This window comes from Pinus tabuliformis, chromosome 7, assembly GCF_031772625.1.
Source record: "Pinus tabuliformis cultivar Carrire ecotype Pingquan chromosome 7, CPIR1, whole genome shotgun sequence".
NCBI classification, from domain to species: Eukaryota; Viridiplantae; Streptophyta; class Pinopsida; order Pinales; family Pinaceae; genus Pinus; species Pinus tabuliformis.
In genome coordinates this window covers 2,003,414,771-2,003,433,478 of record NC_142293.1, presented here as the reverse complement: position 1 = coordinate 2,003,433,478, position 18,708 = coordinate 2,003,414,771, and the positions used below count along the sequence as shown (strand labels likewise).

General features: G+C 37.8%; 1 protein-coding gene across 1 annotated transcript; it reads right to left on the bottom strand.

The window, feature by feature from the left end:
• Positions 1 to 16,754: 16,754 nt before the first annotated feature.
• On the bottom strand, positions 16,755 to 18,317 carry LOC149256510 (nuclear transport factor 2-like). The gene has a single exon (XM_089455386.1). The coding sequence runs from the start codon at positions 18,315 to 18,317 to the stop codon at positions 16,755 to 16,757; it is 1,563 nt and encodes a 520-aa protein (XP_089311512.1).
• Between the last annotated feature and the right edge of the window lie 391 nt (positions 18,318 to 18,708).

The window sequence follows — 18,708 nt, the reverse complement described above, 5'->3', positions numbered from 1 at the left end:
GTCTTATTAGCCAACCTCTTCACATAAATCAACATGTTTTGAGAAGTTACAACATCGCCGAAACCAGTTGCTACCCTAGAAACCACTCATTCCTCAAAATGGAGTCCTCTTTAATATCTTTTCAGACTCTCTAAATATGAAAATATTGTCGAGCGCTTGTCCATTCTAGCTAGTTAAAGGATTGGAAACGACATCTCTCTTGTATTATTTTATGCCTTTTCGGACTTGAGGGATTATTTTACAAAAAAGAACTTATAGAGATTTCTTTTCGTCCCTTTTCAAACTCTCTAAACTTGAAAAGGACCGAGTTATCTTTGTCATTAAACTCATTAAAATATCATAATAGTGACAAACTTGTCCATCTAGACAACACCAAGTTTCACCTTCGTTAGAATCGTTAAAACATCAAATAGCGATGGGCTCGCCTAAAGGGTGAATTATAGAACAAGCATATGTTATCCTCCTCAAGCTTGATAAAAATAAATAGGTACTGGTCAACAATGACTAGGGAAAATGGGACAAGTCTTGAAAAAGTTATGGTAGCAAGTCGCTCTTGAACATGAAACTTTCACCTCATCTCCGTGACTATTTGGGTTGGGTCATTCAACTTGATGGTTATCACACCGTTGGTCTATCACACCATCCATCACTTTTTGGGTGAACACTACCAATTCATCTCAGTGTCACCAATATGTTCAAGAGAAGTCATCGAGTTAAATCTTCATCCATTGCAATATTGTGAACCTTCATTTTCATGACCACCATTCCTGAACCTTGTGTCGTCAGTTGATTCTCATCTCCAAAATCATTTACTTCATTTCGTGTCGTAGATGTGGGATACATCAAGGCCCTCCTACAATGAGTCATTTCTTTTCAACGTCAGCTCATCATCCAAGAAGTTGACTTAGAAACACCCTTTTAGTGCTTTGAATCTTGCATACATCAATGGCAGGTTTCTCGCTTTCGGCGACAGGTTGATATCAATGGCCTTCGACTGAAAGATTTTGCATGGTGTTTGACATCAAATCATTTATTCACACCATGTGAAATGTATTGTAGTACCTTGAGGATCATCACTATTATCGGTGATCCCTCTTGTGTCTATTAACAACTTACATCATTTACTAGTAATCAGTCGATGTCCCTCCATGTTCGACCTCAGAACATCTATTCACATGGTTAGACTTGTACATTGAGTGAAGATTGAACGAGATTGAAGACCCCAGATCTAGTTTCATCCATCCGGGTTGTGATATATTCAGGATTACCAAATCAAATGTACAAAGGCTTTACACAGATGGTCATCCTAATCATGGATCACAAATCTATATCTGTAGAATCATAAGTCTATATCTGTAGACGGCTATTTGATCTATGTACATGTAATGAAAGTTTATAAGTTGAGCATGGGAATGCCTCCCTCAGCTAGTTCATGAGAAAAATCAAATTATCATGATGTATTGTATTGTAATTGATGCAGGTCACCTTCTGTTTCGAAACTTCCTATCCTCATGATAAACCATTTCACCCAACATAGATATTTACGACCTCATACTTTAGGGGGAAACTGTTACATATTTATTTGGGAACATCAACCCCAACTTACATGTTGATGTTATTAGGGATCTGTTGTGGCCACCAGCAACGCGCCCCCCCCCCCCCCCCCCCCTCTTTGTTTGGTATTAGCAATAACACCAAGCAAATGGGGACCCTTAATAAAAAATCCAAAAACAAAAATTATGAAAATTTTTGTATTCAACTCCTTAAAACTGTATCGCATCGCGAGAAGAGAATAAAACATTTTCTTATGAGCATAATAAACTGCGAAGAAGCGACGCGAAATTCATCGCATCGCATACATTATGAAGCGCTCTTAAATGAAAAATCTTAAGAAATCTCCGACCGCCAATATACGACGTCGCATATCGCAACATCGCGTAAGCAGCACACAATGATTGAATGACTAAGCGCAATCTGTGATCTGCGATGCTGCGATCTGCGTTGAATGCGATTTGCGATAAATGCGATCATGAATTTCTGTGATGACACATCTTGACGACGTGATCCGCGATGCTGCGATGCGAGTCGCAGAAATCACCCATCGCAAATTTTCCTCAGCGCAGTATTCAAGGAAAGCTGTCCGTGAACCAAAATTGGGCGCGCGCCTTAAAAGAAATTAATGAATGTACGCCAAAGTATTCAAGAAGGACAGTTTTGTGTTTTTCAAAGAGTCAGTTCGCTATGGGTGTCATGATTTTATACATTCATAAGAGCTTAAAGCTTTCATGTCAATCTTTATTATCATTATTCTTTTCCTTTGTGTAAACTGTAAGACAGGAAATAACATGAAGCAATGTGCAGGAAACATCTAAGGAAAAGGGGAAAGCGTCAATGCTCGGAGAACAGAGAAGAGATGCCTTCATAAACAGATGCTGCATGCAACAGGACCACAGATTCCAGAGTATCACTCAACAGATGCTGATGTCAATAGTCCATCCAACGCTCAGAGTCAAAAGCGCACAAAAACAGCATGTTTACAAAAGATCCTGAAGCTTATGCCCGGTAAAGGAAAAAAGGCGCTAAAGAAGGAAAATGTACCAGAAAAGCCCGGAACAAAGAAAGGAGGCAGTTTTCGATGCAGAAAATTATTCAGAGAGAAAAGTCCCTAAATTGTTCAGTCATTCGCAAGACCGGAAACTGAAATAGCAAAAGCAGAATCAGTTTGAGAGAAATTTGGGTTATTAACAAGTATACACGCAGTGAATACACCCATCCAAACGAAGATTCTCGAAAATATCTTCTAGTTTACCAGAAAGTGGTGCCAGCGCTTGTTATTTCTATTTTCATAGCTCAAACGAAAGCAGAAGGCGACCAACCGACTCTTCCCAGGCGAATGTTGCATGCTAGCAGCACTAAGGAGCAAATACAAAAATGGTTAGGAATTAGATTCAAATTTTAGAAATAGTTTTGCTTTTGCATAAGGGCGGTCATTTAAAACCGTATCCTAAATTTATGTAATTAAGTTAATTAGTTAGCAATATTTAAACCCTTCTCAGGCATTAGGAGAAGGGTCCAGAAATTTGTCAAAAAACTTGTCCTCAGAACATGCACTTTTGCACCCTCGGAGGTGGTTTTGATAAATGGATGGATCAAGGTTTATTAATGTTTGCATTTGATATCTGTTACTGATGTTGCACTTCTGTACTCTTAGTAGATGTTAGAGCAAGGAGAGATAAATCGTTGTTGCTTGAAGCTTATGAGTGGAACCAGTCATAAATGGTACTTTTATCTCCTGGCCATTTCTGCTTATATTCTTAAAGTGATATACAGTTTTTAGTTGTTTATATGTTACTACATGAATGTGTGAGTTACCATTTGGCACTTTTGTATGGTGGAGTCATTTATTTATGTTTGATATATGAATAACTTATTATGCGATATGCTGTTCACAACTGTTTTGCCTAACCTTTTATGCAAAGTGGTTTATCTTAATTGATTTCTATTCTTATGATAGCTGAATGATCTTTATTACCAGTTATTGTTTGAAATCTCTTTAGATCACATAATAGAAGAAATACACCCCCGGTTAGCGTAGATTAGATGTGTTGTTTCTCATTAGATTACAATAGCATAGAGTTAGTTTAAAAGTTTGAATTAAATTAGCTTTAAGTACTCTTAGATTAGCATCATCCAACTCTGCACACACACACACCCTTAAATTGGGAAACTGGTCCCATTATCCCCGGTCGGACCCGCTATACCAAACGGATAAGGAGCTGCCAACCAAGGTCCGGACCGGGTGGGTATCCCCCTTGTTGTCGACCCGATTTAATGGCGTGGTGCATCGGGTAGAAAAACATGTTTTGCTCCAAAAAATTCTAGTTCCGAACTTTATTTTATTATTACCTGCAGTCCCGCACCTAATGGTCATGTCTCCAATGCACCTGACCGCACTTTCTCTGTGTTAAAGGTGCGGACCACTGATGCGCCGCGTCACTACCCAGGTGCGCCGTGCCTTTTTGTAGACTAGTTTTGGAGGCCTTCCCGATGTCTGAATTGTGCACGGGATAGATATTTGGAAAGCTTATCGAGTATTATTTCCAACCCAACTTGAAATTTTCAATTTGGAGTTCATTTTCCTTGTAAAAGGTCAAATCTCCCAAGACTGGTCAAAATGTGCAAAATGAGGTTGCCTAAAGGCAGAGTGCTGTTGCAGTCAACTTTTGAAGGTCTTCCTCAACCCCAAATTGAGATCATGATGGCTCATTGGAAATATCCTTGTGTATAGTTATCATTTGACTCATTAAGAAAGTCATTAGGCCAACCAAGCTAGGAGAAATATTGATTTTCCCAAGGTCACTTTAGAGGTGCATCAATTCTCCTGAGGCAACTGTATTTTCGAAATTTCTCTAAAACCATGACACCTATGTAAAAATTGAAGGAGGTTTTTATTCCTTGGCCTATTATTGACAATAATTTCTCTTAGTTTTCTAAAATTCATTTTTTCTTGCTCAAAAACATCATTGGAGTAAAACCTATCCCGATGTGTGGAACAGGGGATTTGTCGAAATGAAGTGAAATGAAGGGGATAAGGGGCTTCCAAATTCTTGAGAAAGTTTTGAGAAGTAGGGAGGGATGTTAGGAAGCAGGGGAAAGTGGAATTTCAAATATTTAGTTAGGGGAAGGGGTACAAAAGGACAAAACACAGGCCTAGCCTAGAAAATTATCAAATTGTAGCAAGAAACTAATGTTTGTGCGAAAAATGACGAATTTGAGGGATATCAGTGATGGTAAGTGTTTAATAAGATACATTAAGGATATGGGAAGGTGTATGACCATTAGAATACAAATTTTGCTGATGATTTGACCATCCAAGAGAAATTACCTTCAAAACCCCAGGAGAGGGAAATGAACCTTACCTAGGCACAACTGAAACATGAACAAGGTGTAAAATGACCTATTGGAACCTAACATAATGATGAAAACCATCTGAATGATGGTACACTCAGCTGAATGGTGTCATAGACTGAAGTTTGGACAACTTTGAAAGGAATGAAAACAAACCCCAAACCTAATACCTAGTGACAAAATTTTGCTTGAAGACTCACTGAAATGACATAATTTGACCTCCACACCTTAAAATCACTTTGTAAGAGAATGTTTGATCACTGGAGGAAGGCTACAAAGACTGACACTAATAGAGTGCAAATATTTTTAGTGGGAAGGTGTGATCCAAAATGGATCTGGTATAGACTCTAAGTCTAAAAATATTCCTCATAGAGGAAAATATTCCTCTTGGAAATAGTATCATTGTGTAGATCTCTTCATTCTGAATCTAATGCAATTTGAATGGGCTAAAATGGGCTTTATATGAAGAATTTATTGTAAAAATAAATTTGCCCAATGTCCTTAGAAAGGGAGGAAAATTCTCATTAAATGGGACTTAAGGGAAATACATGTTCCTTAGAGCAAATCGCATCGAAGGAAAATCCAAGGAGCAGACTTACTGCAAGCCGAAGGATGCAGCGATATGCGATTGCGATTTGTCGCATCATAATATCGCATCATACATAACCATAGGGGAGGACCCATAGCATTGCGAAGGGATGCTATGTGATGCACCGAAACCGACGATCGGGTAGTGTAATACAAAGGCTCATTGACATGCGACGATGCGATGTGCGATCAATGATAGCGATACACCGATACAATAGGCGATTGGAGGAGCATAGCACCAAGACCCATGCCATTACATATTGTGATGTGCGATAGGCTAATGGGGATGAGGACTTTGAGCCATCGGATCGGAAAAGGAATCAACAGGTAGGATCTGATCGAAGATCGCTAATCAGGGGAGCTTAAGGGACGCGGACCATGGAAGCAGTGACCGCTGATAAGCGATATAGCGATAATGTCGATAGTTGATGAGGCGCCGATTGAAGTGATCAGAGATCGGTAAATCGGATCGTGATAATGAAAAGGGGCCAATCCACCATGCGACATGAGGTTATGATGGGCGGACATGATGATGTTATAGTGTCGATTTTATTATTCCTTGAGATCCAGATTAATCTATTTTTCCATGAATTTCCTATGCATTGGTTATTATGTTCCATTTTTGGGAATTTTCCCGAAGAAAGGTTGCCCGTGTATTTTCTTTGTAACAGCTCCCATTCACCTGGGCCACAATGTAAGCAGGCGTTTTGTAATAGAAATGCGTTATAGAAGACACAGAACCACAGAGCCAGTGAGCCAAAGGGCCAACGCAGAGCCACAAAGCCAGAGAGCTAGAAGGCCAGACGTAGATCCAGTGAGCTAGAGGGCCAGTCGAAGAGATGCAGAACCACAAAGAAATGATGAAATAGAACGTGTCATGAAAACACAAATTAGAACATAGAAGAGAAGGCGAAGAGATGGACAAAAGGGTCCAGCACAAAGGAAGGCGTTTTTGGGAACCAAAGAGGTTTTGGTAACCATCCAGGGGATCTAGAGGCATGATTCTTGTGGACTCGAGGAGTTCGAGCCATCGGAGGGATAAATCCCATTGTTTTGTAGAGGCTCAGGGGGAGCTCACACATTGGAAATAATTCGAGCCAGTAAGAGGAGAATAGAGAGAAGCCACCAGAGGTTGGAGGCAGTTATTCCCCTTACAAAGATCCAAAGTGAGAGCCAAGAGCCAGAGCCAGAGCCAAGAGCCAGAGCCAGAGCTGAGAGCCAGAGCCGAGAGCCAAGAGCTGAGAGCCAGAGCCGAGAGCCAGAGCTGAGAGCCAGAGCTGAGAGCCAGAGTTAAGAGCCGAGAGCTAGAGCCGAGAGCCGAGAGCCAAACAGCTAGGGATAAAAATGGTATTCTAAGCCCATGGTTTAGTCGTAACCTATTAGAGTTGATTGTGGATCTTGTAGAATAATTTAGTCATAATCCCAAAGAGTCCAATTGAGTTGATTAGAGCCCAAGGAGATGTAGCCCAAGATATCAGGGTGAACTCCATATTATATTGTTGTGTCCTGTGGTTTTCTTATTTGCTGCTTTATTTACTGTTATATGCATTTCATATCAGTTTAAGAAAATGAACATAATCACTTAATAGTTAAAGGCAAACACAAGCATACACCTATTTCAAGTTCTTTTAATTCTGCAAATTATCAATCATAACCATAGATCTTGGGGATATATAAGCTTTGGAGTGGGAGAGGTTCTTGTAAGCATGACAAGAAGCCTTTAGTGCCCCATTTCAGATCAATTTTCCACACCACTCAGAAGTCTATAAGCTTCTAAAGACTTCTAACACATTTGCAGTGTTTATTGATCCATTTCCAAACCCGAAGACACATTTGGTTGTGACACACCATGCTTCCATATCCCAAGTACTTATGCTGTCCATTACAAAGCCTCAAACGAAATAAATATTATGGAAATCCATCGTCGTCTTTGAATAATCAGGCCACTGATCAACCTAATCCTTTGACTTCAACTTCATTTGAAAAGATTCCACCACCTATTGTGCCAGAATTGACAATAAAACCACCAAAGGGAGTTGTGCATAAATCGACATTTAGCCCTCGAGCTCCAGCAGATCAGAACTATAACATAGTATACGACCTTTCTCAATCACCTTTTGCTATGTTGACACCCGAGGTGTTACAAAAGTGTCCCTCCTAGAAGCAGGCTTTGCTGTCAAAAATTGGTGGAATAGACCCTACAGATTCCAATCTTGTGGTTTTTAACCATGCGGGATATACACTACAGTTACGGGAACAATTATCTTTCCTAATTCAAGTAAAGGCTCTTAATAAGAATGTTCACTGAACTATTATGTATGAGGGGGAATATACTTACATTATTTCAATGAGCTACTAGAAAACTCATGGTTCACCGCCATTGTCAAGATCACCAACAATGTTAAAAGATTTCGACGGATGCACATATACACCTTGTGGGATTTTGAGTAACCTGCAAATTGAACTAGGGAGGAAAATAGTTACTATTGAAGTTGAGGTAGTTGATGGACCCCTCGACTACAACATTTTACTGGGAAGGCCATGGGTATATGCTATGGTTGTTGTGGTTTCCATGTACTTTCATACGATTGCATTCCCTCATAAAGGTGGAATCACAATTATTGATCAACTTGCCTTCTTTGCATCTAGTTCTCAGGCGACTGGAAGTATTCCGTTGGTACACCGACCCCCGGTATCACTTCAAAGTGTTGGTGTAGGTCCCTTTAAGGATCCTTCCCTAATGGGTACTTTTATGCTATCGTCAGCATCTGATTTAGCGGAAGTGGCAAGAGTAGAGACTTGCAACATGATTTCCTCCACCTCATTTGATTTAAGGAGGATTACCAACAATTCTGAAGTTGATAGTAATACTAAAGTTATGCCGCTAATCCCCATTGAGCTTGCATAGCAATCAATTTTCCTGGCTTGAGCGGAAAACCCAAATCCACTTTCACCAATTGTATGGGTAGACCGTTCATTAGAATATGGTACTTCTTTGGATTCCTTTTCATGTATATTTTCTACAGATGAAGGAATTGTCCAATCAATGATGATAGGATAAGAACCGTGGGAAGATTATAATCATCATTCCCATCTTCCAAATGACATCCAATATTATTCAAAGGAACTTAACCACCCTTCAGTTGTTGATTTCCTTTCGAATTCTGTTTTCATAGATACAGTAGATTCCCAGCAAAACCTGTCAAATATTGAAGAAATGATTTCTATTGATATTTTGTGCAAACCTAATGTTGTAGAAATCATTCATGTTAGAAAATATTTTTCTCCATTAGAACTTAATAATTACCGTACTCTCTTTCGTGAATTTCGAGATATATTTTCATGGTCATACGAGGAGATGACATGTATAGACTTTAGTATTGTTAAACATGAAAAGATGTATCCTGATGTCAAACTAGTACGATAGTGGCTTCGACTTATTCATCCAAATAAAGTCGTTGCCATTAAAGCAAAGGATGAAAATATTTTGCATGCTAGTTTCATTTACCCTATACCTCTTACTGACTAGGTTTCCAAAATTGTTCCTGTGATGAGAAAACACGGGACAATTCGAGTGTGCATCGATTATAGGGATGTAAATCAGGCATGTCCAAAGGATTGACTAGATTATTGGTGAATGTTCCGAATGCAAAATTTTCTCATTTATGGATGGTTTTTCCGAAGACAATCAAATCAATATCTGTCCACAGGACCAATCTAAAACAACTTTTCTATGTCAATGGGGCACATTTTATTATAGGAAACTCCCATTTGGTTTGAAGAATGTAGGGGCCACATTTCAGAGGCCAATGAAATATGGCTTTCATAACATCAAGCACATTGTTCAACCTTACCTTGACTATTTACCTTCTCATTCATGAAAGCAGACTGATCACCCGCAACATTCGAGAGCGATATTTTTACGATGCCAACACTATAATATATGACTTAATCTATACAGATGTGTGTTTTGTGTTGGTTTTGGTTCATTTCTTGGTTTTTTAGTGTCAAGAGATGGAATTCGACTCGATCCATTAAAGTTTCAACCAATTCTTGAGTTGCCTCCACCTTCAAATCTTTTACAGCAATAGAGACTCGAAGGGAAGGCTAACGTTTTGAGGAGGTTCATTCCCAATTACACTGAAATGACTAAAGGTTTTACACGTCTTTTGAAAAAGCGCATACCCTTCCATTGGGATCAGGTTGCACACGCTTCCTTTGATGCTCTTAAAGATACCTTGATTAGAGCGTCATTAAGGTATTCTCCAAATTATCAAAATGACTATTACCTGTATCTCGTCACTTCAGATACAACCATTGCCATGGCTTTAGTCTAAGAGGAAAATGGGATTGAACTTCTGATATATTATTTGAGCAATCTCAATGATATATAAAGTAAGTAGTCTTATGTTGAGGAACTAGCTTTGGCAACAGTGTAAGCTATTTAGAGATTTCACTACTACATCCTACTCCGGAAGACCACCGTCATTTCAGATTGCATCCCTATGACATATATTTTGTCACATCAATTGCTGAGGGGAAAATACTCAAAATGTATAGTCATTTTGCAGGAGTTTGATCTAGAATTCATCAATTCCAAATCAAATAAATCTCCTGTTTTCTCCGAGTTACTTTGTGACCTTCCCTCGACCTCCATTGATTCAACATTTGAACCATCAATTTTAGATTAGTCTCTATTTCTAATATCATCATATGGAGATATATTGATCTATCTTCAGACCCAAACTTTCTGGCCTGTAACCTCTCGCTTGCAACAACGACGTATCTGATACCAAGCCAAAGATTATCTGATCATTAGTGACACTCTTTAAAGTCGTGGTATTGATGCGATTTTACGGAGGTGCCTAACACATGAGGAAGCCGAGAAAGCCTTGAATGATTTCCATTTAGATGCTTGTGGTGGAAAATTATCTAGATATGCTACCACATACAGAATTCTCCGTGTCAATTACTTCTTGCCAACTATATTCAAAGATTGTAATATTGTTGTTAGAAGCTGTCATGTAGATATATGACCAAAAAACCAGATTACCACCTGCACCATTACATCCAGTCGTTTTTTTTCGACCATTATCCAAATGGGGCATTGACTTCATGACATGTAACCCCACCTCGACCATGCGGCATGGGTATATTATAGTCAACGTTGACTATTTTACCAAATGGGCTGAGGCGATGCCAACATTAAACAACAATGGCGAAACAACTATTCTTTTCTTTTTCAACCACATGGTTGCCCATTTTGGTGTACCACAAGCCATAGCTGCAGATCATGGGTTGCATTTTCGCAATCACATGATGACTGAGTTAACTGTTAAGTTAGGACTATCACATGATAGCTCTACCCCTTATTATCCACAAGCAAACGGACAAGTTGAGGCCATCAACAAAGTCCTGAAGCCAATGTTGCAAAGAATGATAGGGGTTCATAAATGAAACTGGAATTTAATCTTGTACTCTACCTTGTGGGCATATCGAACTTCAGTGAGAAATGCAACTAGATTCACACCCTTTCGGTTGGTGTATGGTTTGGAAGCAATATTATTGATACAATGTGAAATTTCATCTCTTAAACACGCGATTGACTTGTTACCTGACACTTCTGAAGAAGAAGTGCATTTCTTAGAACTTATCCATTTGGCTGAAACCTGTTGTGATTCTGCATTGGTTAACGAAGATCATAAGAAACGAATCAAGGCGCAATATGATAGAAATGTTAAGCCTCGTATCTTCTCAGAAGGAGACCTAGTATTACTTTACGATCAAGAAGTGGATAAACTTTTAGCAGGTAAATTTTAACCAATGTGGATGGGTCCTTATATTTTCAAGCATGTTTTGGAAAAAGGTGCCTACGAGTTAGTAGATTATGATGGGATTCCATTGTCGCAGCTCTGAAACAGGTTGTACATCAAACGTTACTATGCCTAATTAATTATAGTAAAACTCACTGTATATATGCTTTCATTGCATATGTGTGTGTTAGTGTGTGTCTTTTAGAGTTTTTTAATCAGGTTAGTAATCTACTTTACATTTGTTGCAGATGTTGGACTCTTCGGAACCATTTATTGGTTACGTCGATGGTGCTAGTCTTAGTATACAGAACCTATCTTCTGCAGTATGGGTTATTTTATCTCCAAGTGGCAAGTTAGTGAGTTTTAAAGGGATTTGTATCGGTTGATTGACAAACAATATAGTTGAGTATAGCGCGTTGATCGAACTTCTCTCTGATTTCATTTCACTTGGCATTCGCCGAATCATCGTTAGGCTAGATTCACAACTCATCGTACTATAACTTACAAGTGTGTATACCATCCAAAACGCAACAATTCTTAGTATGTTCCTTAGATTTCATATTTTGGAAATGAATTTTGAATACATTCAATATCAACATATTTCCAGAAACTTTAACACATTAACTGATTATCTAGCAAATTATGTGTTAAATAGACATTTGTGACACATGTAAAAGTAACATTTTCAATTCACATCATTAGTTGAATATGATTGAACATAACCATAGAAAACTCTAAAAATAAAATAGATAGGTGTTTTAAAAGTTTTTACAAAATTTGTGTCCAAGACAAGTTTGGTCATCTGACCCAAAAACTCAAAATGCACGCAAAAGCATCCTAAGTAGACCTAGTGATGTTCATGATAATAAGTCACAGCCTATGCTATCATGCGCAAAAGCCTCATCCAGAGGCTAGGAACACCAATAGTGTGGCACTGCAGCGTCGTAGGTAACTCCTCGATCCAAACATTCAGAATACCAAGGCGTAGTCCCTCTATGTGATCTTGCAACTCTGCCAAGGTCTCAGGCAAGTCCAAGTCCTAGAGGATCGTTCTCCCCATGTTTCTCCACACTGGCCCATCTTCACCTTGTTCGTGTCCCACAGTTTGAACAATACCCACATCTGCATGCATGAAAATGACTTTAGTTTAGTCTTGGAAACATTAAAAACACAGAAAACATGTAGAAACTTGAAAATTCAAAAAACACTTTTGTCAAACAATTTACCTATATCACCCCATTGTGCTCCAACTCGTAAAATCAAGTCTTGATCTCCACGAAAATCCATCCCTGAGTATGTATGCTCCTCGATGACAATGTATTGTTGATCAAGCCAACAAAAGAATGTAGTGGAAAAAATGATTGTTGACTGACCCGCATGTCCAACTATCAATTCGACCCATCTTTGCATATGCGGATCTCTAGGACCAAGTAACCTAGTAATACATGTTGTGGTTGCATCAATAGGATTCTCTCTAAGGTAAAAGTGATTAAGGTTGAGCCATAGTAGAAATTCTTTGTCTTACCACTTTTTACCTTAGTCAGTTTTTCTTGTAGTGAAGAAAGCACGACCTCACACCAGTTGAATACTTTTGGCTCTAGACACTCAAGTGTGTACTGCATATATGATTTGTTCGCCAGATGAAGAGTCAAACTGCTAGCCAACATTACAATTGTGAAGAGGATCGTTCTCAAAGGCAAATCACCTACATCCCTGATGTTTATTTTCCCATCCTTTCTAGGTTGTGTACATGAACGACAAAATTTTCGAATGTAATCCCTCACCAAGAGGAAATCGGAACTACAAGTAGGTCTTCTCATCTTCTTTTTCTTATCTATTACTTATAGGAAAAGGCCAAAGTTCTTTAAATTGTTGTTCTAGATATGGCTACTAATCTAGGGAACTAGTATTTATCTGTAGATGCCAAATTCTCCGAAACTCTTTGGTGTCTCATAAGTAGAATATTTGGGCCATATTGTTATAAAGTATGGTATATAGGTGGACCATAAGAAAATTGAAGCTAACAAGGAATGGCCTCATCCTACAAGTCTTAAAAGTACATACAATTTCATTGGTCTCACAATGTACTCTTGACAGTTCATTTATAATTATGGAAAATTTGTTGTTCCCCTCACTACCTTGCTTAAGAAAGATGCTTTTAGTTGTAATGCAAGAATACATCATGCTTTCCAAGAATTGAAGGATTTTGTGTGTCTAACACCCACCCTCGCTCTACCTAACTTCACTAAGACATTTGGTTGGAATGTGATACCTCAAGAAAAGAAATTAATGCCATTCTCATGTGAAGATATCTTGTTGACCAAGAAGATACATGAAATGTGGGGGTCATTGTGAAAAAGTGTGCCTTCAAATTGGTAAGTACTCTTTGAAATCATACATGTTTGCCATTGAAATGGATTTTTGTGTCATTGTTTTGGGGTTTGAATCATTGCACACACTAGGTCCTATCACCATGGAATTCAAGAAGTAATACATGATATTCTAATAGGAAGGGAATCATAGATAGTTCTCCTGAGATCACCAATTCTCACTACATGGAGAAACTCCTTTAAAAGGGACATTTTGTGGTTATATCATAGTTCACTATAACCTCGAGTAATTCATTCCATTATGGACATGTATTTCACTGAACTTAATTTTAGGGTTAACTTCATGATATACCACAATCATCAAGAACTATGATGCCATATAACAAAAAAGGAATTCAAAATTATCATTGTATATATGAAATATGAACTAAACTTATATAACTTTTTCTTAATTTTACCAGATTTTTAATTTACTTTAATATATTGTTCATTTGTGGGGTTTCTTTTGGGAGTGTCGTGCCTGAAAAGCAGTGGTATTGGAGGTGGCATTTTGTTGTTGTACTAAAAATAGGAGAAACTTGGTGCATGTGTCCTGATTTTCATGCTCTTCCTATAATCACTATCGAGCATAATTTTTCTATTCCAACCATTGATGATGTCTTGGATGAACCCAAAGGTGCTCAACTTTTTACGAAACTCAATCTATAATTAGGGTATCACCAAATTCATATGAAGAAGGTTGACATTCCCAGAACAACTTTTCATAGTCATGAGGCCCACTATGAGTTACTGGTGATGCCCTATGTCATTTGTAATCCACAACCCCACCTTTCCACCATCTCATGAATCACATATTTAAACCATTTCTATTTCATTTTGTACTTGTGTTTTTTGATGAAATCTGTATCTACAGTAAAATTAAAAGGATCATGCTACCCATGTGGATCTTGTCTTACAACTACTATCTCATCATTAACTCTTTCCCATTTGATTTGAACATGCCTTTGGAGTCTCATAAGTAGAATATTTGGACCATATTTTTAGAAAGGATGGCGTATAAGTGGACCATGAGAAAATTTAAGCTAAGAAGGAATGGCCCCATCCTACAAGTCTCAAAAGTACAAACAATTTCCTTGGCCTAAAAATTTACACATGATAGTTCATTTATAATTATGGAAAATTTGTTGCTCCCCTCACTGCCTTGCTTAAGAAAGATGTTTTTAGTTGTAATGAAATAATGCATCATGCTTTCCAAGAATTGAAGGATATTGTGTGTCTAACACCCACCCTCGCTCTACCTAACTTCACTAAAACATTTGGTTGGAGTGTGATACCTCAAGAAGAGAAATTAATGCCATTCTCATGTGAAGATATCTTGTTGAACAACAAGATACATGAAATGTGGGGTTCATTGTGAAAAAATGTGCCTTCAAATTGGTAAGTACTCTTTGAAATCATACATGTTTTCCATTGAAATGGGATTTTGTGACATTGTTTTGGTGTTTTAATCACTGCACACACTAGGTCCCATCACCATGGACTTCGAGAAGTCATACATGATATTCTAATAGGGAGGGAATCATAGATAGTTCTCTTGAGATCACCAATTCTCCTTTGTATCTTAAGTTGAAAGGAGGCTTTGGAAAACGATACAGATGCAGAGAGGCCGAGCGGGTAGGGGTGCCGATCCACATATATGATCATTTTTGCAGACTCGAACACCATTTCAAAGCTTCCATGGTTGGTCATATTTTTATGCATAACATGTTCAAACTAAATGATATACCACAATCATCACAAACTATGATGACATATAACAAAAAAGGAGTTCAAACTTATCATTGTATATGAGTAAAATGAACTAAACGCATATAAATTTCTTAATTTTAAAATCATAGATATTAATTTTAAACATTAAAATGCATTCACAAACAAATAAATATGACAAGACAATAAAAAATCAATATAGATCCATCTAAATTTGGAATCTACCAAACATAATGAGGGAACAAACCTCTCACGATGTAATCCTCTTTTCAAGTGCAAAATTTAAATTTAAGAAAGGTTTGCATATGAAAAGATTTTGACATTTTTTAAATTAAATTAAGATAAATTTTACATTTATCTATATAGAATATATGCATTTGATATTTTTATTTTTGATATATTTTATAAACGTTTTAATGTAATATGTATAGCATTAAGGTGTTGTTGTGCCCTCTAGTTTTTGCCTCTCTACAAGGCTTGCTAGTTTGTGCAACAAGGCACGAAAATCATAATGAATTCATATCTTTCTTGAATGATTTGCAACATAACCAATGAAAAATAATGGAACATTTCATTTTGTGAGAATTTGGTGGGAATTGGATTTGAGTCTAGTCCACATGTATGTTGACTAAAGTTGTCATAGTTTTAATTAGAGATAGCATGTGATCTCAAGCATTTAACAATACAGATTCTCACATGAAAAATAATATAAATGAGTATAATTGAAAGTGAAATTCTGGAATCAAAATTAAAATATGATTAATAATATATTAATATAAATAGTTTAGGAAATGTAGTTAATATATATTAAATGATATTATTTTTTATATAATGTAATTTTGTATTTCATATATTATTTTTTATATGACATAATATGTTATTTGATACTTTATATAGTAATTCTATAATTGTATTATTTTAAAAATTGAAATTGAATATAAATTGTAAAATGTAAAATAATTAAATAAAAATTGCAGTGACCGGCATCCACGGATGCATTGGCACAGTGGTCGTCTTGAGGAGATGTGAAAAATAGCTTCCGCTCCAAATGTTCAGACCTATCAATCCAACTGGCTGCGCGGAAAAGAATTATAATAAAATCAAATTTCTTTTAATTTTTTTTTGAACTATATAAATAAATCGTATATTTTATTATTAATAATTTTTATTTAACTTTTCATTTACCCTTCCCTTCACTTCACTTCACTTCAACATTTGTCTCACCATCAAATAAAATAAAATTCATAAATAAAAGTAATTATTATTACACTATGTAGCCATTGTTTGACGTGCAGGGAAGGAACCTCCTACAGCTCTGTTGTTGTTTGCAAAATCACTTCTCCCTATACTATTTTTGGCCATTCTCTCGCTTATATATATATACTCGACGATGATTGATTAGAATAGGAGATGCTTGTATAGCAGTTTGTGCCGAAACTGCTTCTTTAAACTCCACAAACCCATAACAGGCTTGGGCTCCTGGCCTGTTCCTAACTTGGACACCAGAAGGCTTTATTGCGCCAAACTTTTTCATCTCTTCCTCGAGTTGGGAAGGGGTAATTTTTGCAGCCAAGTTGTTGACAAAAACAGAACACTGGCCAGTTCCTTTTGCAATGTTGTAATTACTACCACTGAATCTGAAAGGAGTGGACTTGCCAGTTGGTTTTTCATTTTGGCTGACAGATACTTTACATCCTCGAATTAGAATAGGGGAAGACTGTAGTGCAGTTTGGACTGAAGCTGCTTCTACAAATTCTACAAAACCAAAACAAGGTCGACCTCCTGGCCTACTCCTAACTTGAACGCCACAAGGTTTTACGGCCCCAAACTTCTCCAACTCTTCTTCAACCTGGGGAGGAGTAATATTCAGAGGTAAGTTGTCGATAAAAACAGAGCATTTACCGTTTCCACCTGCAGTGCTGTAATTAGCTGGCGTATTGACAGGAGTAGAATTAGAATTTGGTGAAAGTTGAGCAGAATTTGGCTGAGCCCTGGTTCTGGTTATGGTTCTCACAAGAGGTGGTTTCTTAATTGCAACAGTCGGTTGTTGTGCTGCATTTTTCTTAAGAATTGAAGCATAGGACTCTTTGGGTGCTTCTTGAACTACAACTGGAGTTTTAGCTGGCCCTCCATTCTGAGCTGCATCTGCATCTTCTTCTTGAACTGCAACTGGAGTTTCTTGAACTACAACTGGAGTTTCTTCTTCTTGAACTGCAACTGGAGTTTCTTGAACTACAACTGGAGTTTCTTCTTCTTGAACTGCAACTGGAGTTTCCTTCTTCTTCTGAAAATGTTCAATTGCTGATTCTTGTGGGACTTCACTCTGCGGCATGTCATTTTCGTGAACCCCATCAGCAGCAACAGGAACAATCTCCTCAATCGCACCATTCCCAGCTTGAGCTTCAGCCAATGGTTGAAAGTTAACAACTGGCTCTGGCTCTGAGACGGGATTGGGATTGGGATTTGGTTTGATGGAATATTCAACAAAATTTTTCTTTTCATCCAACTTGTATCTAACCACATCATTCAATACAAAGTAGCCCCCCCTTTCCTGAGGAGCCAGGAAAAAGATCTGAGTGAAAGAGGTTCGCGTTCCACTGCTGTTCTTAAAGGTAATTGATCCACTTACACAAACTATTACTCCATTGTAATATGACGCCTGGGAATCAACTGCCTTGATCTCCACATTTAACGCACTGTAGTCCGTAGACGTTATCAGGTGATTGATAGCCTCCACAGTTGTTACTGAGAGCAATTTTCCATTGGAGTCTGGGCGACCAACTGTGCTGCAATCCTTATAAAATCCGTATAGCGATTGCGGTGACAGAACAAGATCTTTGTAATAATTCTTCACAAACACATCGACATCATCAGAAGCAGAAGCAGAAGCAGCAGAATGTTGTGTGGCCATTGAATCCCCTTACAGAATTAATTCAATTCAATTCGTTCCAAGTAAGTTAAACCACAGAGCCCAATTAAACCCAGATCTTCGTGACAACTCACAACTCCTATGCGTTCCAAGTAAGTTAAACCACAGAGCCCAATTAAACCCAGATCTTCGTGACAACTCACAACTCCTCCTATGCGGGTGCTCGCTCTTGCTCTTTGTCATTTAACTTTGCAAGATCGAGACGTGAGAACCATATTTATACCCAATTGTGAAAGCACATGAAAGAATTTTGTTTGCTCTCTGGTCATCGCGTCGGCTCCGTCCACATAGTTTTTATTTATTTTTTAATCCCCTAAATAAACAACATCGCATTGTTTTTATTTATTTTTTAATCCCGTAAATAAACAACATC